General features: G+C 53.5%; 1 protein-coding gene across 3 annotated transcripts in view; it reads left to right on the forward strand.

Moving 5' to 3' along the window:
- CIST1 (colon, intestine and stomach enriched 1) overlaps nt 1–5,835 on the forward strand; it is a 48,590-nt gene extending 42,755 nt beyond the window's left edge. The window contains exons 2-5 of one of the 3 annotated variants that reach the window (XM_061421596.1): nt 1,031–1,060; nt 3,666–4,055; nt 5,421–5,572; nt 5,689–5,835. In XM_061421596.1, the coding sequence (XP_061277580.1) occupies nt 1,031–1,060; nt 3,666–4,055; nt 5,421–5,572; nt 5,689–5,736 (620 nt within the window). In that variant the 3' untranslated portion in view covers nt 5,737–5,835. Of the gene's footprint in view, nt 1–874; nt 1,061–3,665; nt 4,056–5,420; nt 5,573–5,688 lie in introns of those variants that run through there. The other 2 variants (XM_061421597.1, XM_061421595.1) reach the window with 2 other exon arrangements.
- Nucleotides 5,836–21,504: the final 15,669 nt, after the last annotated feature.

The raw sequence follows: 21,504 nt of genomic DNA on the forward strand, positions 1-21,504 counted from the left end.
GAGGGGTGCAAAACTTTCAGCCACGCTGCAGGCACCTGGGGTCTGTGCCTGGAATCGGGACCCTAAGCCTTCTGTGGAGGTCAGGGCGGCCAGCCTGGACTCACTTGTGCCTCCGTATTCATCCAGGGCGAGCAGGGCAGCGTCCAGTCAGTTGTGGACGGAAGCACCCCAGAAGCCATTGTCTGCGGGGCCTGACTTGGAATGGCCACCATGAGGCCCTTGTTCCTAGAAAATCCTAGAGGCTTCCAGCCACATCCTGACTTGGGGGGATGCTGGGCCACCCTCAAGGGGCCCCAGTGTAGGTGAGAGAGAGCTGGACGCAGGTGGGATCAGGGACACGGCAGAGGGAGGGGCCTGGGGGCACCCAGAGAGGGCAGCCTGGCCAAGCAGAGGGGCATGGGGGTGACAGCATGGGCTTGGGAAAGGCATAGGGGGCAGCAGAGTGGTGGGGGCTTCAGTGGAAGCTAGGAGGGGCAAGGGTGTCCTGGAGAGACGTGTGTGCGTGCCAAGTCACTTGAGTCGTGTCCGACACTGACCCCACGGACGACCAGGCTCCTCTGTCCATGGGATTCTCCAGGCAAGAATACTGGAGTGGGTTGCCCTGCCCTGCTCCAGTGGATCTTCCCGACCGAGGGATCGAACCTGCCAGTCTCTTGCGTCTCCTGCATTGGCAGACGGATTCTTTACCGCTAGCGCCACTTGGGAAGTCCCCTGAGGGGACAGGCAGAGTGTAACGCTTTGGGGTCATGAACCAAGAGGGTTTGTTAGGAGAGGTGGAGGGGGAAGTCAGGAATGAACCTGCGCCCCTCACATGCCCTGCGTCCGGAGGCCCCGCCTCCGCCTCGGCCCTGAGCAGTGCCGCGCGCCGACAGCAGGGGGCGCGCAGGTGTAAAGAGCGGGCACCTGGCCACACACCTGTGCGGAGCCCGTCTTTCCCCCTCTCCTCTCGCAAGAATGGCGAGCTCCCAGCCGCCGCTGCCGCCGCCGCCGCCGCCGCTTCTATTGTTGGCTCTGCTGCTCCTGCTGAAAGCTTCCTCTGTTTCCACGGCCACCTCTACAGGTAAGAACAGGTAAGATCCGGCTTCCAGGAAGCTGGAGGGGGAAGTGGCCTAGTCGCACACCTGGTGTCTGGACACCTCCCTCAGGCCACACTAGTCTGCCACCGCCCCCCACCCTCCTCCTCGCCCGGAGCTGTTGCTCCTCCTGGAAGCAAAAACAGCGGGAGCACCAGCCCCTCCATCCCCCCACTCCTCACCCCAGTCCTGAGGGTGCCAGGTCTGCCACCCCAGCGTTACATGAACAGCCACAGGCTGGTGAATGCCGCCTACCCAACTGGAGGTTCCGTTCCCAATCTCAATTTCTCTTAGCCAGCCCCCAAAGGGAGAAGGGTGAGAACCCAGGGACCATGGGGATGCGGGCGGGAGAAGGGCTTACTTCCTGCTCGCTGAACATCCATGGCTCCCAGCGGGAGGTTCTTGGCCCCTGACTTAATTTCTTTCTGTTTCCCTGTAAGATAACTCCTGGGGTGGAGAAGAGTTGAATTTCTTGCATGCATGGCCCCCATCCTTTCCACCGCATCAAGTCTCTGACCAGTGTCCCAGCCCCAAACCTGGAATATCAGAGTGGAGGCCACCACAAATGAGATTCTCATAGCAGACAAAAGCTTTACTCAGAAGGACCACATAGCTCAGGAAACTGAGGCTCAGACAAGCCACATTTCCCAACCTGTGCCAGACCCAGATTAAACCAACTGACTTGACTCACGCCAGCCTCCTGGTCTAGGAGTCTCTGGGCAAAGCAAAGTCCTGGCACGGTGCATAGACTCAGCCCCACTTTACCTTCTGGTCGACCCTCCAGCAGCTCACGAGTGCCCTGTCTGTGCCAGGCACTCAGAGGAGCTTATGTCCTCCACAACCTCCTCTTTCCAGTTTGCCTTAGTTTGCTTTAGAAGTACAACTCCTCAGAGGTCTCGCTTGGCTTGGGGTCCACTGTGGCCCCTGAGTCATCTTCATTTCAGCTGAAACCTCTGTCATCTGGATTCTTTCTCAATGGTAGGAGACAGTTTGAGCAGGCTGGACTCTTAGTCCTTGACGCCTTGGAGGTTTTGTTTTGTTTTTTACTTTATTTTTAATTGAAGGATAATTGCTTTACAATATTGGTTTCATTTCTCCCAAATATCAACATCAATCAGACTTAGGTGTACATATGTCCCCTCCCTCTTGAACCTTCCTCCCACCTCCCACCCCTTCCCACCCCTCTAGGTTGTTAGAGCCCCAGTCTGAGTTTCCTGAGTCATGCAGCAAATTTCCGTGGGCTGTCTACTTTACATGCGGTAGTGAATATGCTTCCATGCTACTCTCCCTGGAGATGGTTGAAGAGCCTTCTTACTTTCCAGTCACTGTGGGCCAGACACTCTACCACTGTGGGCCTCAGTTCCCCACCTGTGAAATGAGGATGAAGTCAGGCCAGTACACCATGTCTCCTTCCAGACTCATCTGTCATCCCCTCAGGAACTGGGAAACTGGGTAGAGAAATGGGGTCTGCATGAGGACCCAGCCCCCTCCTGGGGCCAGGGCCAGATGTTATTTCCTCATTTGTGCTGCTTAGGGTGAGGCAAGCACAAAGATCCACCCAGGGCAGAGTGGATTGGGTGTGGCAAGATATGGTTGATGAATGAACTTGCAATCAGTTAAGTTTACCAGCAGCCTGGAACTGGGAAGGAAGTAATTGTGGGAGGTGGCCCATGAAATCTTTACCCACCCTCAGCCTGGCCCCTTGGCTTGAAGCTAGGGAGCAGCTAGAGCAAGGTAGCAGAGGTTCTAGAGTCTTGTTGCTCAGTCGTATCTGACTCTTTGTGACCCCACGAATGGCAGCACGCCAGGCTTTCCCGTCCTTCACTTTCTCCCGGAGCTTGCTCAAACTCATGTCCATTGAGTCGGTGATGCCATCCAACCATCTCTTCTTCTGTTATCCCCTTCTCCTCCCGCCTTCAATCTTTCCCAATATCAGGGTCTTTTCCAATGAGTCGGCTCTTGGCATCAGGTGGCCAAAGTATTGGAGCTTCAGCTATGGCATCAATCCTTCCAATGAATATCTGCTGACTGTTCTTAGAGCTCAGGCCTCAGTGCCCCCATTAAAACCTTGAGTTTAGCCATGGGGACCTTCCAGGTACCTGGGAAAGGAGATTAGGGTCGATACTCTCTGGGAGCTCAAAGATGGATCTCTGCTGCCCAGCGTCACTGAGTATCAGACCTGCGTGTGCTCTCAGAGACTGACTTTCTGTGATGTCCATTTTACAGATAAGGAAACTGAGTCCCAGAAGGGTTGAAAGAGTTACCCAGCATGCTGCCTGGGTTGGCAGCCATTCCCTATATCCAGAAGAGTTCCAGAGCCCTGAAGAAGAGTAGGGGGCAGGGAGGGTCCACCCCAGACTGAAATGCTGGCTGTGGGAACTCAGATGAGGAACTTCAGACACCAACACCTTAGTTTCCCACTGAGCACTCCCACCGTGCACTAATCCCTCCAAGTCTCCCTAAGTGGTGGGTGTGGTCTACTGGCATAATAGGGAAAGAGGCATCGGGCGGGTTGGGGCCAGGGTTGCATATCCTTGTTCCTAATCATCTCCTTCCTACACCCCAATGGTGTTTTCTTTCCACATGTTACAGCCTCAGAGATGGACAACTTGACTTCCAAACCTCTGACTTCTTCCTTCAGCTCCAGCTCCCCTACTGTGTGGGAAAAGCAAACCAGCCAAGAGAAGCCAGAGACGACCTCCACATCCCATCCCAACAGCTCTAGTTCAGAGTCCACAATCTCCCACAGCCCCTCAAATTCAGGGACAACCTCCACCACCCAGCCCACCTCCTCACAACCAGAGCCAGACACCCATCCCAGCTCTGGCTCCCCCAGTTCGGAGCACACCGTCACCTCCCCCTCCCTGGGTTCTGTCTCCTTGGCCACCCTGCCTTGGAGTCCCACTCACCCCAAGCCCAGCACGGAGCCTCCCTCTGTGTCCTTGGCCACCACTGACCGGACATTCGAGACCTCTGGTTATGGTGAGTATTGGGACATTGGGGCCTGGAGGGGGATGGAAGGATTGAAGGTAGGAGGAGAAGGGGATGACAGAGGACGAGATGGTTGGATGGCATCACCGCTCCAATGGACATGAGTTTGAGCAAGCGCTTGGAGATGGCGAGGGTCAGGGAAGCCTGGAGTGCTGCAGTCCATAGGGTCGCAAAGAGTGGGACAAGGCTGAGCGACTGAAGGGGGGATGGTTGGGGGTACCAAGTTGCAGTTCTGGGATTGGCCACCAGGGGGAAACACAGTCCTAAGAATGTGCTGGGATGGGCCTCTTCCCCACCCCACCCCCTCACCTCCCATCACCTAAGCCTCTTCAGACCTTCATCCCAAGCACATTTTATTAAGCATCTATTGCGGGAAACAGTTATGTTGGAAGATAGGTTATAAGTAAATTTGTTTATAAAAGAACAAAGTAGAGCAGGATAAAGGGTCGAAACGTGAGTGCAAAGGATTTGAAATTTTAAAAGCCTACTCGGCAGAGGTCTTAGTTTGAAGGGGGTGAAGGAAGGAACCATGCCGGTACCTAGAGGGAAACAGGATAGGCAGTGAGCACAGCAAGTGCAAAGACCCTGGGGTAGGACTGTTCGTGGGGCATCTGAGGAGCAACCAAGGAGAAGTGAGGTGGCTGGAATGGGGTGAGTGGGGTACTAGCTGGGGTGGTAAGGGTGGGGAATTTGCACAGTGTGGTTATACAGGGTCCCTGGGGTCCAAGCATTTTTTAGAGAGTCTAGAAAAATCTATCATTCAAAATAATATGTTGTCTCCAAAACATGCAAAGAAGACTGCAAACATGAAGTATAATAACATTTTGCTATAAATTTAATAACAGTTTGCTATAAATAAAAACATTTTGCTTAAAGTCACAGGATATAAAACCATCTTTACAAAGTGTCAAATTCTGTACATATCCTCAGAAAGACACTGCATTTGGGAATTGAGTTTTAGGTTGAATTTTTTTTTTTTTTTCACTTTGCAAGAACTCCCAGAAATGGCCAGCAGTGGAGTGGGAACACAGCAAAGAAAACGAATGCCTTGTAGACAAGTCTATTCAAAAGAAAAGAAAGAGAAAAACAAAAGTGAAAGTAAAAGGGTAAAAAAATGTGCTTGAAAAGATAGTTACAGCAGCCACTAGAGAGGGAAGTAAGCATCGAGTCCTGAGAAAGACTTAAAGGCCCCGGGCTCTATACTTCCACTGCAGGAGATGTGGGTTCGATTCAGGGAACTAAGATCCCACATGCCTCACAGCACAGTTAAAAAAAAAAAAAAAAGGCCCTGGGGCCCTGGTGTGTCTGTCTTAGAAGAATTCGGTGCTGTGGCTGACTCAGGGCTCCTCCCTTCAGCTCCAGGTGACTCTGGGGTTCCCAGGCTGCACAGGAACCCTGGTGTGGTGGTGGCCGTGTGTCTACTAGTGTCTGCTTTGCTCATCGGAGGTGCGATCATGGCAGTGAGGCGCTGTCACAACGGGGTTTCTGAGTTCCAGAAGCTGGATGAGGTATCCATGGCGGGGGAAGGCTGCACTGGGGTGGGGGTGCCCTCTCAGGCAGGGCAGGCCCCTGCTGCAGAGACTGCTGGTCCCTGAACACCCCCTCGTGTGTGTTCCTCCTTCAGGGGCTTGTGAGCCGAAGGTCATCTTCTGCCCATCACACACTGCCGTGATCTTCGATCTTTGAAGCTGAGGGAGAGGGACTTGGATGAGGCTGGGGCATCTGGCGAGGGGCAAAGCTTGTGGGAATAAAGCCCCTATCATTCCTCTGAGGCATCTTGAGTCATGGATTCATTTGACAAACATTTTAGAATGTCTACTCTGTGCTGGGGTCACAGTGGGTGGGGACCCTTTCTCCACCCTTATGGAGCCCACAGTCTCAAGAGGGAAGACCGACAGCAGCCAGGTAATCAACTGATGTAATTTCAAATGGCTGAGGGCCGCACAGTGGGGTTGCAGCTGGATCCCAGGGTCCTGTGTGCCCAGGTTTGCCGAGAGGGCAGGGAGGTCTCTCTGGAAGATGATACTGTTTTCCCCGGCCATACCATGCAGCTTGTGGGATCTTAGTTCCCCAACCAGGGATTGAACCCAGGCCCTCAGGAGTGAGAACATGGAGTTCCTAACCACTGGACCACCAGGGAGTTCCCTGGAAGGTGATGTTTGTGCTGAGACCTGAAAGAGAGAACAGCGCCACTGTGGGGAACGCCAGGGAAGGCGTACCTGGGAGCAGGCACAGCAAGTGCAAAGGCCCTGTGGTAGGTAGGAAGAACTTGGGGTGTTTGGGAAACAAGGAGATGAGTGAGGTCAGAGCTGGGTGAGGGAGAGATACGTGGAGCACCAGGTGGGCTATGGGAAAGAGTATGAGTTTTAGCCAGAACACCGTGGGGGCATTTTCAGGCAGCAAATGCCAAAATCCAACTTCAGGTCTTTAGGAGGGCAGATCAGCAGGGGGAGAGGCTCTGCAGGAGGCAGGAGCAGCCTGTGCAAAGGCTTGGAGACTGGACAGGGCCAGAAGCAGGCAGAGAACAGGGAGTCAAAACAATCCCCACCCTCCCTGCCCCAGTCTTGTGGTCCAGTGCTTAAGAAACTGCCTCCCAGTACAGGGGATGTGGGTTCGATTCCTGGCTGGGGAACTAAGATCCCACATTCCAGGGGGCAGCTAAGCCCTCATGTGGCACGATGAGCCTGCACATCACAGCTAAGACCTGACACAGCAAATATAAATAGTTTAGAAAACAGCCACCACCACCCCCAACCCCTCCATTATCTCAGTCCCGTTTCCCAAGGTCTGAGCCAGGCATCCATTCTCTTCCCTCTCCTCGTACAGGAGGGAAAACTGAGTTCAGGGCGGGGCAGGCCCGGGGCTTGGGCCCGCGGTGGTTATGGGCTTTCCCTTCTAAGGGGACCTTCCAGGAGTCTCTAGCAGCTTGGGACACGGAGGCTTCAGGCTGGGTCTTGGTCTTGTTCCTTGGCCACGGTTCAGATCTGGAGCTGCCCCCTCAGGGCTGGGTTTACCGTGCAGTGAAAATGGGTGGTCAGAGAGGCTGGGGGTCAGGGTCACCCAGAACATGGAGGTGAAGCCTGCCCAGGGGAGGGTCACGCTCTGATGATTCTTGGAGGAAGAGGGGACAGCAGGGCCTCCTGGGCAGGCGGCGGGTGTGGTGAAACATTAACTTGTGGTAGCTTGGGAGGTGGCCTTTCCTCTGGCCACAGTGCCCCCTCATCCCACAGCCCCTCCTGGAGGCCCCCAGTTCCTGCTGCAGCTCCAGCCCCTACTGTTTGTGAAGTGAGTATTAACCAGAGGACCAGAGAAGGTCATCAATCTGCCTGGGGCAGCAGAGCATGACAAGTAACTTTCCCAGAGCCTCCAGGGACCCCCTGAAAGCCATCCGCATGTTCCTGAAGCCATTCCTCATGGACTCTGCTGTGAAGCCCATGTTCCAGACCCCAGGGACTGGGATAAATAAAATCCTCCCATCCTTTTCTTTCTTTGTTTTTTTTTTGGAGAACAGTTGCTTTACAATATTGTGTTAGTTTCTGCTGTGCAATGAAGCGAATCAGTTTCATGTATACAGATATCCACTTAGGGCTTCCCTGGTGGCTCAGATGGGAAAGAGTCTGCCTGCACTGCGGGAGACCTGGGTTCAATCCCTGGGTCGGGAAGATCCCCTGAAGAAGGAAATGGTATCCGCTTAAGAGGGTGGCAAAGCGTGAATCGGTTGGATAATATCACTGACTCTAGGACTTGAATCTGAACAAATTCCAGGAGATGGTGAAGGACAGGGAAGCCTGGCATGCTGTGGTCATTGGGCTCGCAGAGTCAGACACGACTTAGCGACTGAACAACAAATACTTGTATTCCCTCCCTCTTGGCCCTCCCTCCCACTCTGCCGCGCCACCCCTCACGGAGCAGCGAGTTGAGTTCCCTGTGCTATAGAGCTCTTCCCACTGATTATCTGTTTAACACATGGTAATGTATACATGTCAACCCTAACTTCCTAATTCGTCCCACCTTCCCCAAATCCCCCCATTCTGGCCTCAGAACTGCGCTTCCCTCTGCCTCTCTGCCTCCCTTCTCCCTGTTTCTCCGTCTCCATCTTTCTCTTTCCAACTCTCTCTCTGGCTCTGTCCTCTCCTCTCTCTGTCTCCCTCCCTCTCTCATAAGCAAACACAGGAACAATTAAACTTAATGCCTGCCCACTCTGGGCTCACCCCACCCCCCATCTCCCCCCACAAACACAGATGGTCAATGCTCCTGTCCACTCTGTCTCACACCAACTCGGTGACACTGTCACACCTTCCCAGTCTCTGTGCCTGCCACTTCCGGCTGGGTCCTGAGGGTAGCATGTGGGTGTGGGTGTGTCCTGCTCAGGGCTGGCGCTCAGACAGTTAAGGGGCTCCAACAGGGCGGGGACCCTGGGCTGCCTCTTGGGCAGGCTTTGTCCTCCCTGCCCCCACTTCCTGCTGGGTCACAGGACTCAGTGGTGGCAGTGAGCTCAGACCTACCCAGGCCTCTCAGAACTTGTGTGAGTTTGAGGGGTTCCCAAGTGGTGGGCTGGGGTCCCTGAACTGTCCAGAGCTGGGCTGGGAGCTAAATGGACAGCCCATGGGGCCAGGGGGACTTCTTCCTGAGGGTCCTGATGCTCCAAGGCTGCTGACTCTGGGAGGGAGTTGGGAGGGGCTTGGGGAGTACGTGTGGGTGCCAGACCCGCTGCCCCTGGACAGAGGGCCCTGAGGAAGGCTGGACGGTCGTCCTGGCCCAGGCTACCGTGATTGAGTGTCTTCCAGGAGAGAGTGCAGGCTGTGGGAGTGGGCTCCCTGTCTAGGGGAGTCTCGCAGGGGAGTAGCTGGGCTCCCGGAGGCCAGAGATCTCATGTTCATCTCCCCAGGTTCAAAGACACCTCAGGCTTCCCTGAGGCATAACAGAACACTGCTCTCCTTCTCACTAAGCAAGGTGAGCAGTAGGGGTGGGGCTGTGACTGAAGCGGGGTGGCCTTGTTTGTGCTGTGGGGCAGGGCCCCAGTACTTAGGAACACCCAGAGCAGCCTGAAGACCCACATGCAGGTGAGGAAACTGAAACCTTGAGAGGCCACGAGCAGGCTGCTTGTTCCAAGGACCCAGCCCCTGGCTGCAGCTGTTGCTTTACGGGGAGGAGAGCAGTGGAGGGGGTTGAGGGGAGGGAAGGCAGTACGGTCCCCTTGGGTCTGGATGCAAGGTTTCACCCAAGGAAAGGGGGTCTGGGTGTCCTCAGTCCAGGGTGAGGAGAGTGTGAAGCCTCTCACGCCTCCTTTCTTTACAGGGCAGGGAAACTGAGGCAGGAGTAAAAGACAGTAGTGAGTGAGGAACTGGGAAGGGGCTGGATTTGAATCCCAGGTTACTGCCCGAGCGGCTGGGACACTCACACTCTGTGAGCATGCATGCTAAATCGCTTTAGTCATGTCCAGCTCTGTGCGACCCCATGGACAGTAGCCTGCCAGGCTCCTCAGTCCATGGGGTTCTCCAGGCCAGAGTCCTGGAGTGGGCTGCCAGGCCCTCCTCCAGGGGGTCTTCACATTCCAGGGGAATCTTCCTGACCCAGGAATTGAACCTGTGTCTTTACATCTCCTGCAATGGCAGGTGGGTTCTTTACCACCACCCGGGAAGCCGCTGGGACTCTATATATGCTTGTTTTAAAAAAAAAAGCTAAAGTTGCGTGGCTGGAGAGAAGTCAGTATGAGGTGGTCCCAGCAGCAGGCAAGGTCCCACATACCTTACCTTGCTTAGCCATGCCCCAGCTGCTAGCCGGTGGAGGAGAAAGATAAAGGTGACTCCAGTTTGCAGACGAGAAAACCGAGGCACAGAGAGGTTCTCTCTCCCTTAAGCTGAGTGGCTGAGTGAGCGTGAACCTGAGTCTTCAGGACCCTTTTCTGAGCTTGGAACCTCTGTCAACTGAGACGAATCCCCAACTGCTCCAATGGCCCAGGACACTCCCTGGCTGCCCTCTTTACTGTGGTATGTGATCAGGCAGCCCTGAACCCCAGCAGCTGGCTCCCTCTCCAAATTGCACCTTCCTTCTCTTTAAAGTGGGGGTCTTTGACATTCCCTGAAACACTCTTTTACAGCATCAGGCACCCCACTTGCACGTGGGATGCCTCCTGCCCTGGGCCTGGGGACGCAGAGACTCACAGGCTGGGCAGACAGACCTTAAACCAAGAAGAAGGATAACCTCTGAAGGTGGGTGAATGTGAGTGAGGCTTCCCAGATTGGGCAGGGAGGGCTTCTCTGAGGAGGTGACATTTGAGTTGAAGAATGGATGTAAAGAAGAAGCCAGCCACAGGGAGAGCTGGGGGCAGGGCACTTCCTACAGAGGGCACAGCCTGTGCAAAGGCCCTGAGGCGGGTTTAAGGGAGCCGCTATGACAAGGTTGATGCTGCTGGAGCAGGTAGAGTGAGGGGTGATGGAGGAAGGTGAGAGGAAGTGGCGGGCAGGGCACGTGGGGCCTCTGGGGCCGAGGTTAGGGGTGTGGGTTGTGATCTAGAGGTGCTGGGAGCCACAGGAGGGTCAGGAGTAGGCAAGGAACAGATTGGAGGCTAGTCTTAGAGGCAAGACTAGCAGCCAGAGCTACGGCATATCAGGATTTCAGAGACAAGAGAGATGCACAAATCAAGCCAGCTTCTCAGCCTCTCTGCAATCCCTTCCCCACCCCTCCTCCGCCAGGCCTTCTGTCCCCACTCCAGCCTCTCAGTGAGGAAAGCAATTAGTCTGGAGTGGCCGGTTGATTAATCTGCAGCTGAGAGGCCCAGAGGACCCTCCCCTCCCCCACCTGCAGCTCTGAGAGTTCCACCCTCCCGCCACCCTTCTCCTACCCTCACTCTGGATGAGGGAGAGGCAATCGGGATGGATCCCAGGAGTCAGGGTTTGCTGAAGAACCACCCCTCCCAACCCACTGCAGGGCTATCAACTGCTCCCTATAGGGCCTGGCTTGTCTATTTCACCCCAAAACCAGCTATCTCCCCACCCCAAAGAGCCCAGATCCATATTTCAAGCTGCCTCCTCTGGTTTCCCCTGGGAGTCATGTGATGCTCAAATGGAACCTGAATTCACCAGCTCTTTGGTGCTTCCTCCCAGATCTTCCCCATCTAGGTGGTGGTTGCCCCACCCACCCAGAGAACTGCGTGACTCGTCACCCATCGAAATCATGAGTTACCTTTGAATCCCCTTGAACATCCTATAGCTATGGCCTGTCTCTCAACCACCAAAACATGTCCCAAATCCACTCATGGGCCCCAGCCTGGCCCATGTCCCCCCCCCAGATGCTGTCCCAGCCTCTATTCTCCCCCAATGGTCCCTGCTCCCTGGCAGACACAGGAGGCTCCTTAAAATCATAAAGGGAAGAACTTCCCTGGTAGGTCAGTGGATAAGACTCAGTTCTTGATTCAGGGGGCCCAGGTTTGATCCATGGTCAGGGAACTAGATCCCAAATATCACAACTGATACCTGGCTCAGCCTAAATAAATAAATAAATAATATATATATATATATATTTAAAAAATCATAAAGCAAGTGGTGTAACTTGAGAGCTCTCAATCCACACCCAGAAGCAACACCCAACTCATCACCCCACCCCCGAGGCCCCACATCAATTTCCCACCAACTCACCTCCTCGAACTCCATTCCCGCCTCCCCTCACTGTCCATCTAACCGACCAGCTTGATCCTACCTCAGGGCCTGTGCATGTTCTGTTCCCTCTGCCTGGCACGCTACTTCCCTAGCTCTCCCCTGGCCAGCTCCTTTTCCTCTTTCCAGTCTCAGCTCAAAGTCCTCTCCTCAAAAGACCCTCAATTACCCCTGAGCAACATTAATGGCCCCTCCCCCAGTCACACCCCCAGTCCCTGGCATAGTTTCCTCTTCCTAGCACCATGCAAGCCATCTTTTTGTATTCAATGAATAAATGGATGAACATAAATGTGGGCAAGTGATTTTCCCATCTAGAAATCCATTTCCTGAAGAAGAGGCAGCTGATGTCTCCATGGGCCTCCCGTTCTGGAAGGAGCCCATTGTTTCCACCTCCCCACCCTCAGCTTTCCCTGCACGTCCTCCAGCTGCCAGGGATCCTCCCTGGGGAGCCTAGGATGGAACACTTCGGTTTTTGCATTAGAATTCAGATGCCCCTGGGAGAGAAGGATGACGTGTGCGTGTGGGAACAGTCAGGTGTCCTGCATCCTAGGAGGATCGGATTCACGCAAAGAGCTGAAGGGAGAGTGGGGAGTTGAGCCGCCCCTGGCTGTGTGACCCTAAGCAGCTCATTTCCTCTCTGAGCTTTAACATCCTCCTCTGGGACATGGGAATAAGAGGGGCCACCTCACAAGGAAGGAACTGAACCTAGAAGAGGTTCAACTGATGTCCTCTTCTCCTACCTTCTTCCCCATCGCCCCTTGCCCTGGCTCTGGCCCAGATTAGCCTTCTAGTCTTGGCCTTCAGGTGGCTCAGTGGTAAGTAGAGAATCTTTTAGCAATACATGAGTCACAGGAGATGCTGGTTCAATCCCTGGGTTGGGAAGATCCTCTGGAGAAGGAAATGACAACCCATTCCAGTATTCTTGCCTGGAGAATCCCATGGACAGAGGAACCTGGCGGGATACAGTCCTTAGGGTTGGAAAGAGTTGGACACAAGACTCAAGTGACTTAGTATGCACACACACTTGGATCTCAGTTTCTCCATCTGAATATTGAGCCTGATGGTGGGGTCACACTTACTTGTGTAGTGCAGGGACAGAGACGAAGAAGGCTGGTTCTGAGCTCTGCCTCTCCCAAGTCCTCATTTGTGCCTTTGCCTCCTACCCCTATCCCCATGGCCACGGGTTCCAGTTTTGACGCTACTTCCTGGGGTCAGCACTGCGGACAGTTCCCAGCCTAAGGCTGGCATATGCCTGCTGGACGATTCTGTTATTAGCAACTCCAAGGAACCAGTGTGGATTTCATTACTGGTTGACAGATGAGGAAACTGAAGCATGCTTGGCCTAGACCATATCGCATGGATTGAACTCAGATCTGATGGGATGGAGAGTGCATCAGTTCATCCCGATTCTGTCTGATTTATATATACATATATTCTGGCTATGCACAAAGTATGTGGGATCTTAGTTCCCTGACCAAGGATCAAACCCATGCCCCTTGCATTGGAAGCTTGGTGTCTTAGCCACTGGACCACCAGGGAAGTTCCCTGTTTGATTTCTAAATGTCTCAAGTGTTTACCCAGAGCACGTTTGCAAACACTATCTCATTTAGTTTTTCCTGTTCAGTCCTTCCAACAAGAAGCCTCAGAATCCAGAACCTCATCTCCACCATTTCCTTACCACCTGCAAGTTACTTAACCTCTGAGCCTCAGTTTTCTTGTTTGTACAGTGGGGATAATTGTACAAAATGGTCTCATTGTGTTCTTAGGAGCTGATCCATGAGGGATCCTTAGAACACCACCTATGTGGAATGAGTGTAAGAAAGAGTGGCTATTGGTACTGTCATTATTCACTTGTTTATGTACTGCATGTCTTATCTTTACATTTTAATAATAATAAGACATGCTAGAATACCATTACAGTGCATATTATTATAATATTATAATAAATAGCAATATATATATAATGTTATAAACAATAAATATACTATATATGAATTGACTGATAAAAAATATTTTTTCAGTGCCTACTGTGGGCCAGGCACTATTCATATCCTGCAAGGTTTGAGATCCACATTCCCATTTCATCGGCGGGGTAACTGAGGCTGAGAGAAGGAAATTCACTGAGGGGAAAAGAAGGACTGAGATACAACTCTCTGCATCAGTCCAGGAATCTGGACTGAGAGAATGTCAGTTCCTGGAAGAATGTTTTCTGGAAGAAACAGAATGTGCAAAGTCTTGGAGTCAAGGGGATCAGGTGCATGAGCTGAACATAAATCAGTGTGGCTGGAAGGTGGGAGGGGAGCCTGGAGAGATGGGCAGGGGCTTGACCACACACGACCTGGTGAAGATACCTCAGAGACTCCTTGTCCCCAGGGCTCCAGAGAGCTCCCACGCCTGGGAACGTGCTCATGTTTTGCTGCTGTCTCCCCAGGCAGTCTGGGAGCTGGCTGATTCCGGCTTGGCCCCCATGAGCCCCTTTGGCAATGGTGTCATCCGGACATGCTTCTCAGGAACCCCATTGCTGCCACGACTGTCACACTGCCTCAGGACCACTGTAGATGTGGAGCCGAGGGCCTGTGTGCTGTTCAACGTCGGGGCTGGAGGGAAATGACAGGGCTGGCCCCAGGCAGGTCAAGAGGCTTGTGGGGATCAAGGGGGCCTGTCCCAGGAGAAAGAGAGTGCCTCGTCTAGCTGGACCTTTCTTTAACTTGTTCAACAAGCATTTATTAAGCACCTACTGTGTGCCAGACCTCGTACTTGGAATATAGTCATGGGCATGTGGCTATATTCACAGGATGATGGTGGAGATAGACTCATTCTAACTGGAGAGATCAGGGTGATAAGGGAGCCCAGAGGAGGCTTCCAACCCAGCACTGTGGAGGGAGGGGGAGGGGGATGGGACGAGGAAGGGCTGCTAGGAAGAAGTAGTATCTAGGCTTAGCCTAAAGGACAAAGAGAGGTCAGCCAGGAGGAGACAGGGAGTGGTGGTCTAGTTGCTAAGTTGTATCCCACTCATGCAACTCCATGAGCTGTACCCTGCCAGGCTCCTCTGTACATGGAATTTTCCAGGTGAAAATACTGGAGTGGGTTGTCATTTCCTAATCCAGGGGATCTCCCTAACCCAAGGAATAGACCTAGGTCTCCTTCATTGCAGGCAGGTTCTTCACTGGCTGAGCCAGAAGTGTGTGCCAATTAGAAGAAACAGAATGTCTGGAGTCTTGGACTCAAGAGGATCAGCTGCATGAGTTTAACATAGACCAGTGTGGCTGGAAGATGGGAGGGGAGCTTGGAGAGGTGGGGAGGGGCCTGACTACCCAAGATCTCATGGGATATAAGGGGAGGCATGGGTGGGTTTTCAAGGCAGTGAGTTGATCAGATTGGCATTAAAAAAAAAAAAATTCCCTGTGGCTACTGTAGGGACCACTGTCAAGAGCAGAAGTGAAAACAACAGGGGTCCAATTAAGACACCTTGACAGTTCTAGGCAGTAGATCGTGGTGCCTGGACCAGTGTGGGAGCCACTGGCTGGAGAGAAGTAGGCAGATTCAGAAGTTATGTATAAAATAGACACACCAGGTTTTGGTGGGCACCAGCAGTAGGTAGGAGAGAGGGGATCTGGTGTGGACAGCTCCTGGTCTTTGACCCTTCACATGTGACATCCCTTTTCATCCTTGTAACAAAGCCAAGAGATGGGAACACCATCATTACCCCCATTTTCTGGAACAGAAACAGGTTTGGGGAGGGAAAGCAAGAGCCAGCCAGTGGCAGAACCCACACCCCCCACCACTGGACCAAGTTGTCTCCCACTATCAGCTTTGGGGGGCCGGGGACTGAGCCAGATGGAATGGACAGAGAGGAGCAATTTGTTTGGCACCACCCAGCAAGACATGGCAGTATTGTAACTGGGGCTCAGTGTGTCTGATTCCCTGGTACAAGTATTTTCCATTCTTCCCACTCGGGGACACAACTAGAGTAGAGGATAGACAGTCTTCACGGGAAATACGCTTGAGATGTCCTTGTGAGTTCTCTGAAAAGATCGGAGCCCTTCCTACCCCCAAATCTGTTGCACCAAATGGTCCCAAATACCTCCCTGCCTCGGCCCACACCCACCCTCTTATGCCTGCTCTTGTCCATGTCTACTTCTGTTAACCATGATGGAAAATATGCTCGCCCTCCCTTTGCTACTTCCCAGAAAATAACCCCTGAGATTAGAATGTCTGGTGAGCAGGGCCTTGAGTGTCTAGAACTGGGGAAGGGAGGGGCACGCCTGAGAGTTGAGAGCAGAAATTGCGGCTGTAAGGAGGGGCCCAGGGCGTAACGGGGCAAATGAGATCCTGCCATTTCCGCTGAGGGTCTGGGCGTCAGTGTGGTTATAAAAGAGTGCCCCTCTCTACCCACCCCAGCCAGGGGCAGCTTCTTGTGTGCACACCCCAGGCATTGGAGCACCCTTCCATAGCCCTTCCCCATTTCTGTTTACTTCTCTGATTTCTGCCCAGCATGTATGGGGCTTTTAAGATCCCAAAGAGACCCAATCTGGGGCTGAACTGCTAAGCCTACCTTTCTGAGCAGAGAGACCGCCATCTGTGCCTACCTCTGAAGACTAGAGCCCTTGATTCTGCTTCCAGACACCTCTTTGCTACAGTCACAGGGGAAGGCTGAAGACCCGCTACTGCTTTCAGCATTTCCCGGGCCATCGACGCCCTGGTCTGGAGGTCTTCCTGAACTCCGGTCTGTCTTCCTGCCCTGCCTTCAGAACCGACAGGTCGCGGACAGCTCCTCTCTGTCTTGGCCACTCGGAGCTCCTGAATCTACTACACTTTCAGCATCAGGAGTAGGATCAATGCTTCAGGGCTGGGAGTTTCCAGAGACCCTGTTTCCCTGCTCTCTGTTTGGCAGAAAACGGGAGGACAATTTCTGTCTTCACCCCAACTCCATGTCTTGAACCTATTTCGTTCAGCTCTAGAGGGGACGGCAGACCATCCTTGGCGCAGGGGTCCTCCCCATCCCCTTTCCCCAACCCCCACCCTCAAGTTCTTTTTGCCCTGCTATCTATCCTTCAGCACCACCTCAGTGAGGACAGCTCCTCAGGATCAGCCCCACCTTGAGCCCCTGTTGCTACCTTTTCCTGCCTCAGCACCTTCAGCGCGGACAGCTCCTCGCTGTCGTCTCCACTCCCGGCTCTGGCCGGGACTTCGGCTCAGACTCTCTTCCCTCCCGGGGACGGCTCTCGCGCCCTGCTCTCCGCTTGCTCCCTAGTTCTGGCTCATGGAGACCCCAAAGGTCCAAGAAGGGCTAGAGGCATCCCGCGAGTTGAACTCCGCTCGCAGCCGCCAAGGCGTAGCCAGGGCCCCGAAGCACCTGTGGCGGCAGCCCCGGCGCCCCATCCGCATCCAGCAGCGCTTCCACTCAGACCCGGACAAGTCTGTGGGCCGCAGGGAGCGGGACTCGAGCCTGAGGCCAGCTCTCGAGAAGTCGCGGCGCTCCTGGCCCACCTCCTTCCACAGGCGGTAGGTGGGCGGGGGCAGGGCGGCGCGCAGGGCCTGGCGGGAGTAGGGGAGGGTCTTTGCTTTTTCAGGAGCGGGGGTCTCTGCCTCGTGGCTGCGGCCGGCGCTTTAGAGGAAAAGGCTGTTTTACGCGGAGGTGGAGCTGGGGGGCGGTGGTGTCATGATTGCTTATGATGTGTGTGACACCGTGCTGCTGCGTCCGAGTATGTGTGGGTCTGAGCAGTTACGACTCAGTGTGTGCTCCGCTGGCTGGGTCTCTGTGGGTGACGGGGCGTTCGGGTGTGTGTATACCAGTTATGTATGCGCTTGTATACCAGTTGTGTGCCTGCTTGAGTGTTTCCCCTTGTGGTGCCCGTGTGTGTTTGTGGCTGGGTGTGTCCAGTTGGGTGTCCAAGGGTCCTCCAGATCCTGGATTGTCCTCAGGTGTTTGTAGGGTTTGTGGTCACAGAAAACATTTGAGGGGAGCTTGGGCTAGATATACTAGAGGGCCAGGCTCAGCTCTCTGCTGTGCTGGGGGGAGGAGCCTCCTCTGTTGCATATCCTGCCACACACACACACACACACACACACTCCCCCCGCGCACACGCGCGCGCGCACACACACACACACACACACACACACACACGTCCTCTGCCATCAGAGGAAAGCCTCTTGGGGAGCCTGAGCACAGGATGTTTCTTCCAATGTGAGAATGAGGTGGAGAAGAGGGGAGTAGAGGTGTGTAGGGGGCTGCTCCTGATTCATATAACCTGAGAGAGATTCATATAACCAGAATAAGACAAAGACAGAAGAGAAACACAGAGAAACAGGGGACTTGGAGGGGCCAGAGAGGTCTCAGCACCACCAAGGAGCAGGGTCCTCCTTGGATGGGTGTGTGTGTATGTGTGTGAGTGTGTGTGTGTGCTCACTTCTGTCAGACTCTATGCAACACCCTGGACTACATGTAGCCACCAGGCTTCTCTGTCCATGGGATTTCCCAGGCAAGAATACAGGAGCAAGTTGCCATTTCCTCCTCCAGGGGATCTTCTCCACCCAGGGATTGAACCTGTGTCTCCTGTATCTCCTACATTGGCAGGCTGATTCTTTACCACTGTGCCACTTGGGAAGCCCTTGGATGGGAGAGGGAGCTAAATCAGGCCAGACCTAGAGCTCTGGGTTTGAGGCCAGGCTAGGTGACCTTGAATGAGTCATTTTCTTCTCTAGCATGCTTGCTTAGTCATTCAGTCATATCTGATTCTTTGTGTCCCTGTGGACTGTAGCCTGCCAGGCTCCTCTCTCCATGGAATTTTTCAGGCAAGAGTACTGGAGTGGGTTACCATTTCCTCCTCTAGGGGATCTTCCCAAACCAGTGATCAAACCCATGTCTCCTGTGTCTCCTACATTGCAGGTGGGTTCCCTACCTGCTGAGCTATTGGGGAAGCCTATCCTCTCTGGGCTTTTCTCCTATTAATACTTTGGTCCATGGACCTCCCAGGGCTACTGATTTCTTGGTCAACAAGCCTGGCCTAACACCCCAGGCTGGCCCTCCAGCAGTGTTGATTGGTGTTTGGGGCAGCGGGGCCCCACGGCCGGTAGGGTTGGGGCTTCCCCAGGTGGCCCAGGAGGCCCCTTGCCCCCACCCTCTAACCCTTAGTTCCCGACCCCTCCCTCCCGGTGACTCATGATTTTCCATCTTCCAGAAAGAACAAACGGAAACTAGGTTTGGGCCCATCTCGGGGGAGAACCACGTGGCCCTGGAAGGCAGGAGTGGTGGGTTGTGTTCCTGTGAGTGTGTGTGTGTTCTGCTTGTGTGTATATGTGCACATATGGTGGGAGAGGCTCAGTCCTCAGGGAAGCTAGGTTCAAGGCCCATGTTCTGCCCACTTCCAAGCAAGTGGTGGTGCTTCCCTGAGTCTCAGTGTCATTAGCGAAATGCAAACACAAAAACTCACAGGTTTTGAATTTTGTCAAGAACATTCTGTGCCAGAGCATAGGCCTCAGGGTGGCTTGCCTCCCCACCACCCCAGGTGGATCACAAAAGTCTGGGAGGGTCTGAGTATATTGTTCAGCAAACATTTATTTAGCAGCTATTGTGTGCCACATCCTGGACTGGGGCACAGGCCAAGGGCAAGAGGGCACTCATAGGCTAATTGTAGAGGCAGACATACCAGCTGGAGACCATACAGAGTGATCTATACTGTGATGGAATGAGATCAGGGTGCTGTAGGGCCCAGAGGAGGCTTCTGACCCAGCAGCTGGGGCCAGGAGGTGAGGAAGGACCACTTGGAAGAAGTGACCTCTAAGCTTAGCCTGAAGGATAAAGTGAAGTCCGCTGAGGAGTGTAGAGAAGGGTGTGCCAAGAAGGAATAGAAAGTGTAAAGCCTCAGACTCAAGAAGATCAGATGTGTGAGGAGCCGAACACAGACCAATGTGGCTGGAGGGTGGGAGGGGAGGTTCTCTAATAATTTCTCAAGCATTCATTGAGTACCTACTAAGTGCTGGCCATGGAGGGCACAAGTGGGAACGAGGCAGACCTGGTCCTTCCCTCAAGGGGCTGGTGGGTGAAAGTGAAAGTCGCTCAATTGTGTCTGACTCTTTGTGACCCTGTGGACTGTGGCCCGCCAGGCTCCTCTGTCCATAGGATTCTCTAGGCAAGAATACTGGAGTGGGTAGCCGTTCCCTTCCCCAGGAGATCTTCCCAACCCAGGGATTGAACCCAGATCTCCTGCATTGCAGGTGGATTCTTTACTGTCTGAACCACCAGGGAAGCCCAAGAAAACTGGAGTGGGTAGCCTATCCCTTCTCAGGGGATCTTCCTGACCCAGGGATCGAAGCGGGGTCTCCCACATTGCAGGTGGATTCTTTACCAGCTAAGCTACCTGGGAAGCTTTGGTGGGTGAGGCAGACACAGATCAAATAATCAGGACATTACATAGGAAATTGTACCAATAAGAGGAGGGTGCTCTGAGGATATTCATTTATTTAGCTGGTCAGGGAGGGCTTCCTGCAGAGGGCAATGCTTCAACTGTGACCTAAAAACCAAAACAGTTAGCAGGGGAGGAGGCTTCCGGTGAGGGCATGGGATAGGAATGAGCCTGGATGCTTCCAAAAAAACAGCAAGGAGAGGGAGATGATGAGCCTGGAGCAGAGTGAGCCAAGAGGAGGAGGCTGGGGAGACAGGCAGGGGTTAGGCTACACAAGGCTGCCAGGGAGGTGCGGATTCAGAAGTGAGGACAATGGGGAGCCACGGGAGGATCTGGAGCAGAGGAGAGTGAGATCTTACCACTGTGAGCACTTGCACGTGGGACTCAGCCTCCACTCTCCTCTCTCTCTAGATTCTTCAGGGAGACTTGGGCAAGTCATCGCTTCTCTCCAGACCCAAGTGTATTTGTACGGAAAACAGGGTAACAGCACGCACCTCCTGTCTCACTAGCGCCACCTAGTGGCAGAGGAGATAAGTGCTTGCCCAAGGAAGAGGCTCACTCAAGTAGGGGAAATGGAGACATTGATGTGTCAAGGGCGCTAGAGACTGCTGGTCACCTTCCCAGGTCATATAGCATGCAGAGACAAAGTTAGGGTGAGACAAAGTCATGTCAGCACCTCCTTTGGCCTCTGCCCTCCTGGGTGAAGCTTGGAGTCTCGCAAGGTCAGCAGGCCAGGCTTTGAATGCCGAGTCTTGGCTCTGCAGCTGTTTCTCCATCCAAAAAGCAATTGATAACAGTAAAAGCATTACTGATAGAACTGGTCATAAAATATTTAAAGTTGAATCTATTAATGAAACATTAACATTAAAACTATCGATAAAGCATTAATGTCAGAGTAGCATCTGGGACTACACAGGCGATGGAGCTCACTTCAGTTCAGTTGCTCAGTCCAACTCTTTGCGACCCCATGGACTGCAGCACGTGAGGTTTCCCTGTCCATCACCAACTCTTGGAGCTTACTCAAACTCAGGGGATGGAGCTAGTTAAGCATTAAGTTGGGAGAGGCTGGGGAGCCTGCCAACCCAGGGTTGAGTGACTTCAGGCAATGAGCACCCTTCTCCGTGCCTCAATTTCCCCATCCACAAAATGAGAATACTAGTCCCCACTTTATAGAGCTGCTCTGAAAAGCAAATGACTTTTACATGCACAGCCCTTGGCTCGGCACCAGAAGAGCAAGAAATGCTCAGTTTGTACCCACGTGTTTAGTCTTAACCTTCCATTTTGTGTCTGTGAACTCAGGAAAGGGACTGAATCTCTTTGCGCCTCAGTGTCTCCTTGGGGCCACGAGAGCATCCTGAGCCCCTCCCACAGGGCTGGGGG

Source organism: Bos javanicus, chromosome 7 (genome assembly GCF_032452875.1).
Source record: "Bos javanicus breed banteng chromosome 7, ARS-OSU_banteng_1.0, whole genome shotgun sequence".
Classification (NCBI taxonomy): domain Eukaryota; kingdom Metazoa; phylum Chordata; class Mammalia; order Artiodactyla; family Bovidae; genus Bos; species Bos javanicus.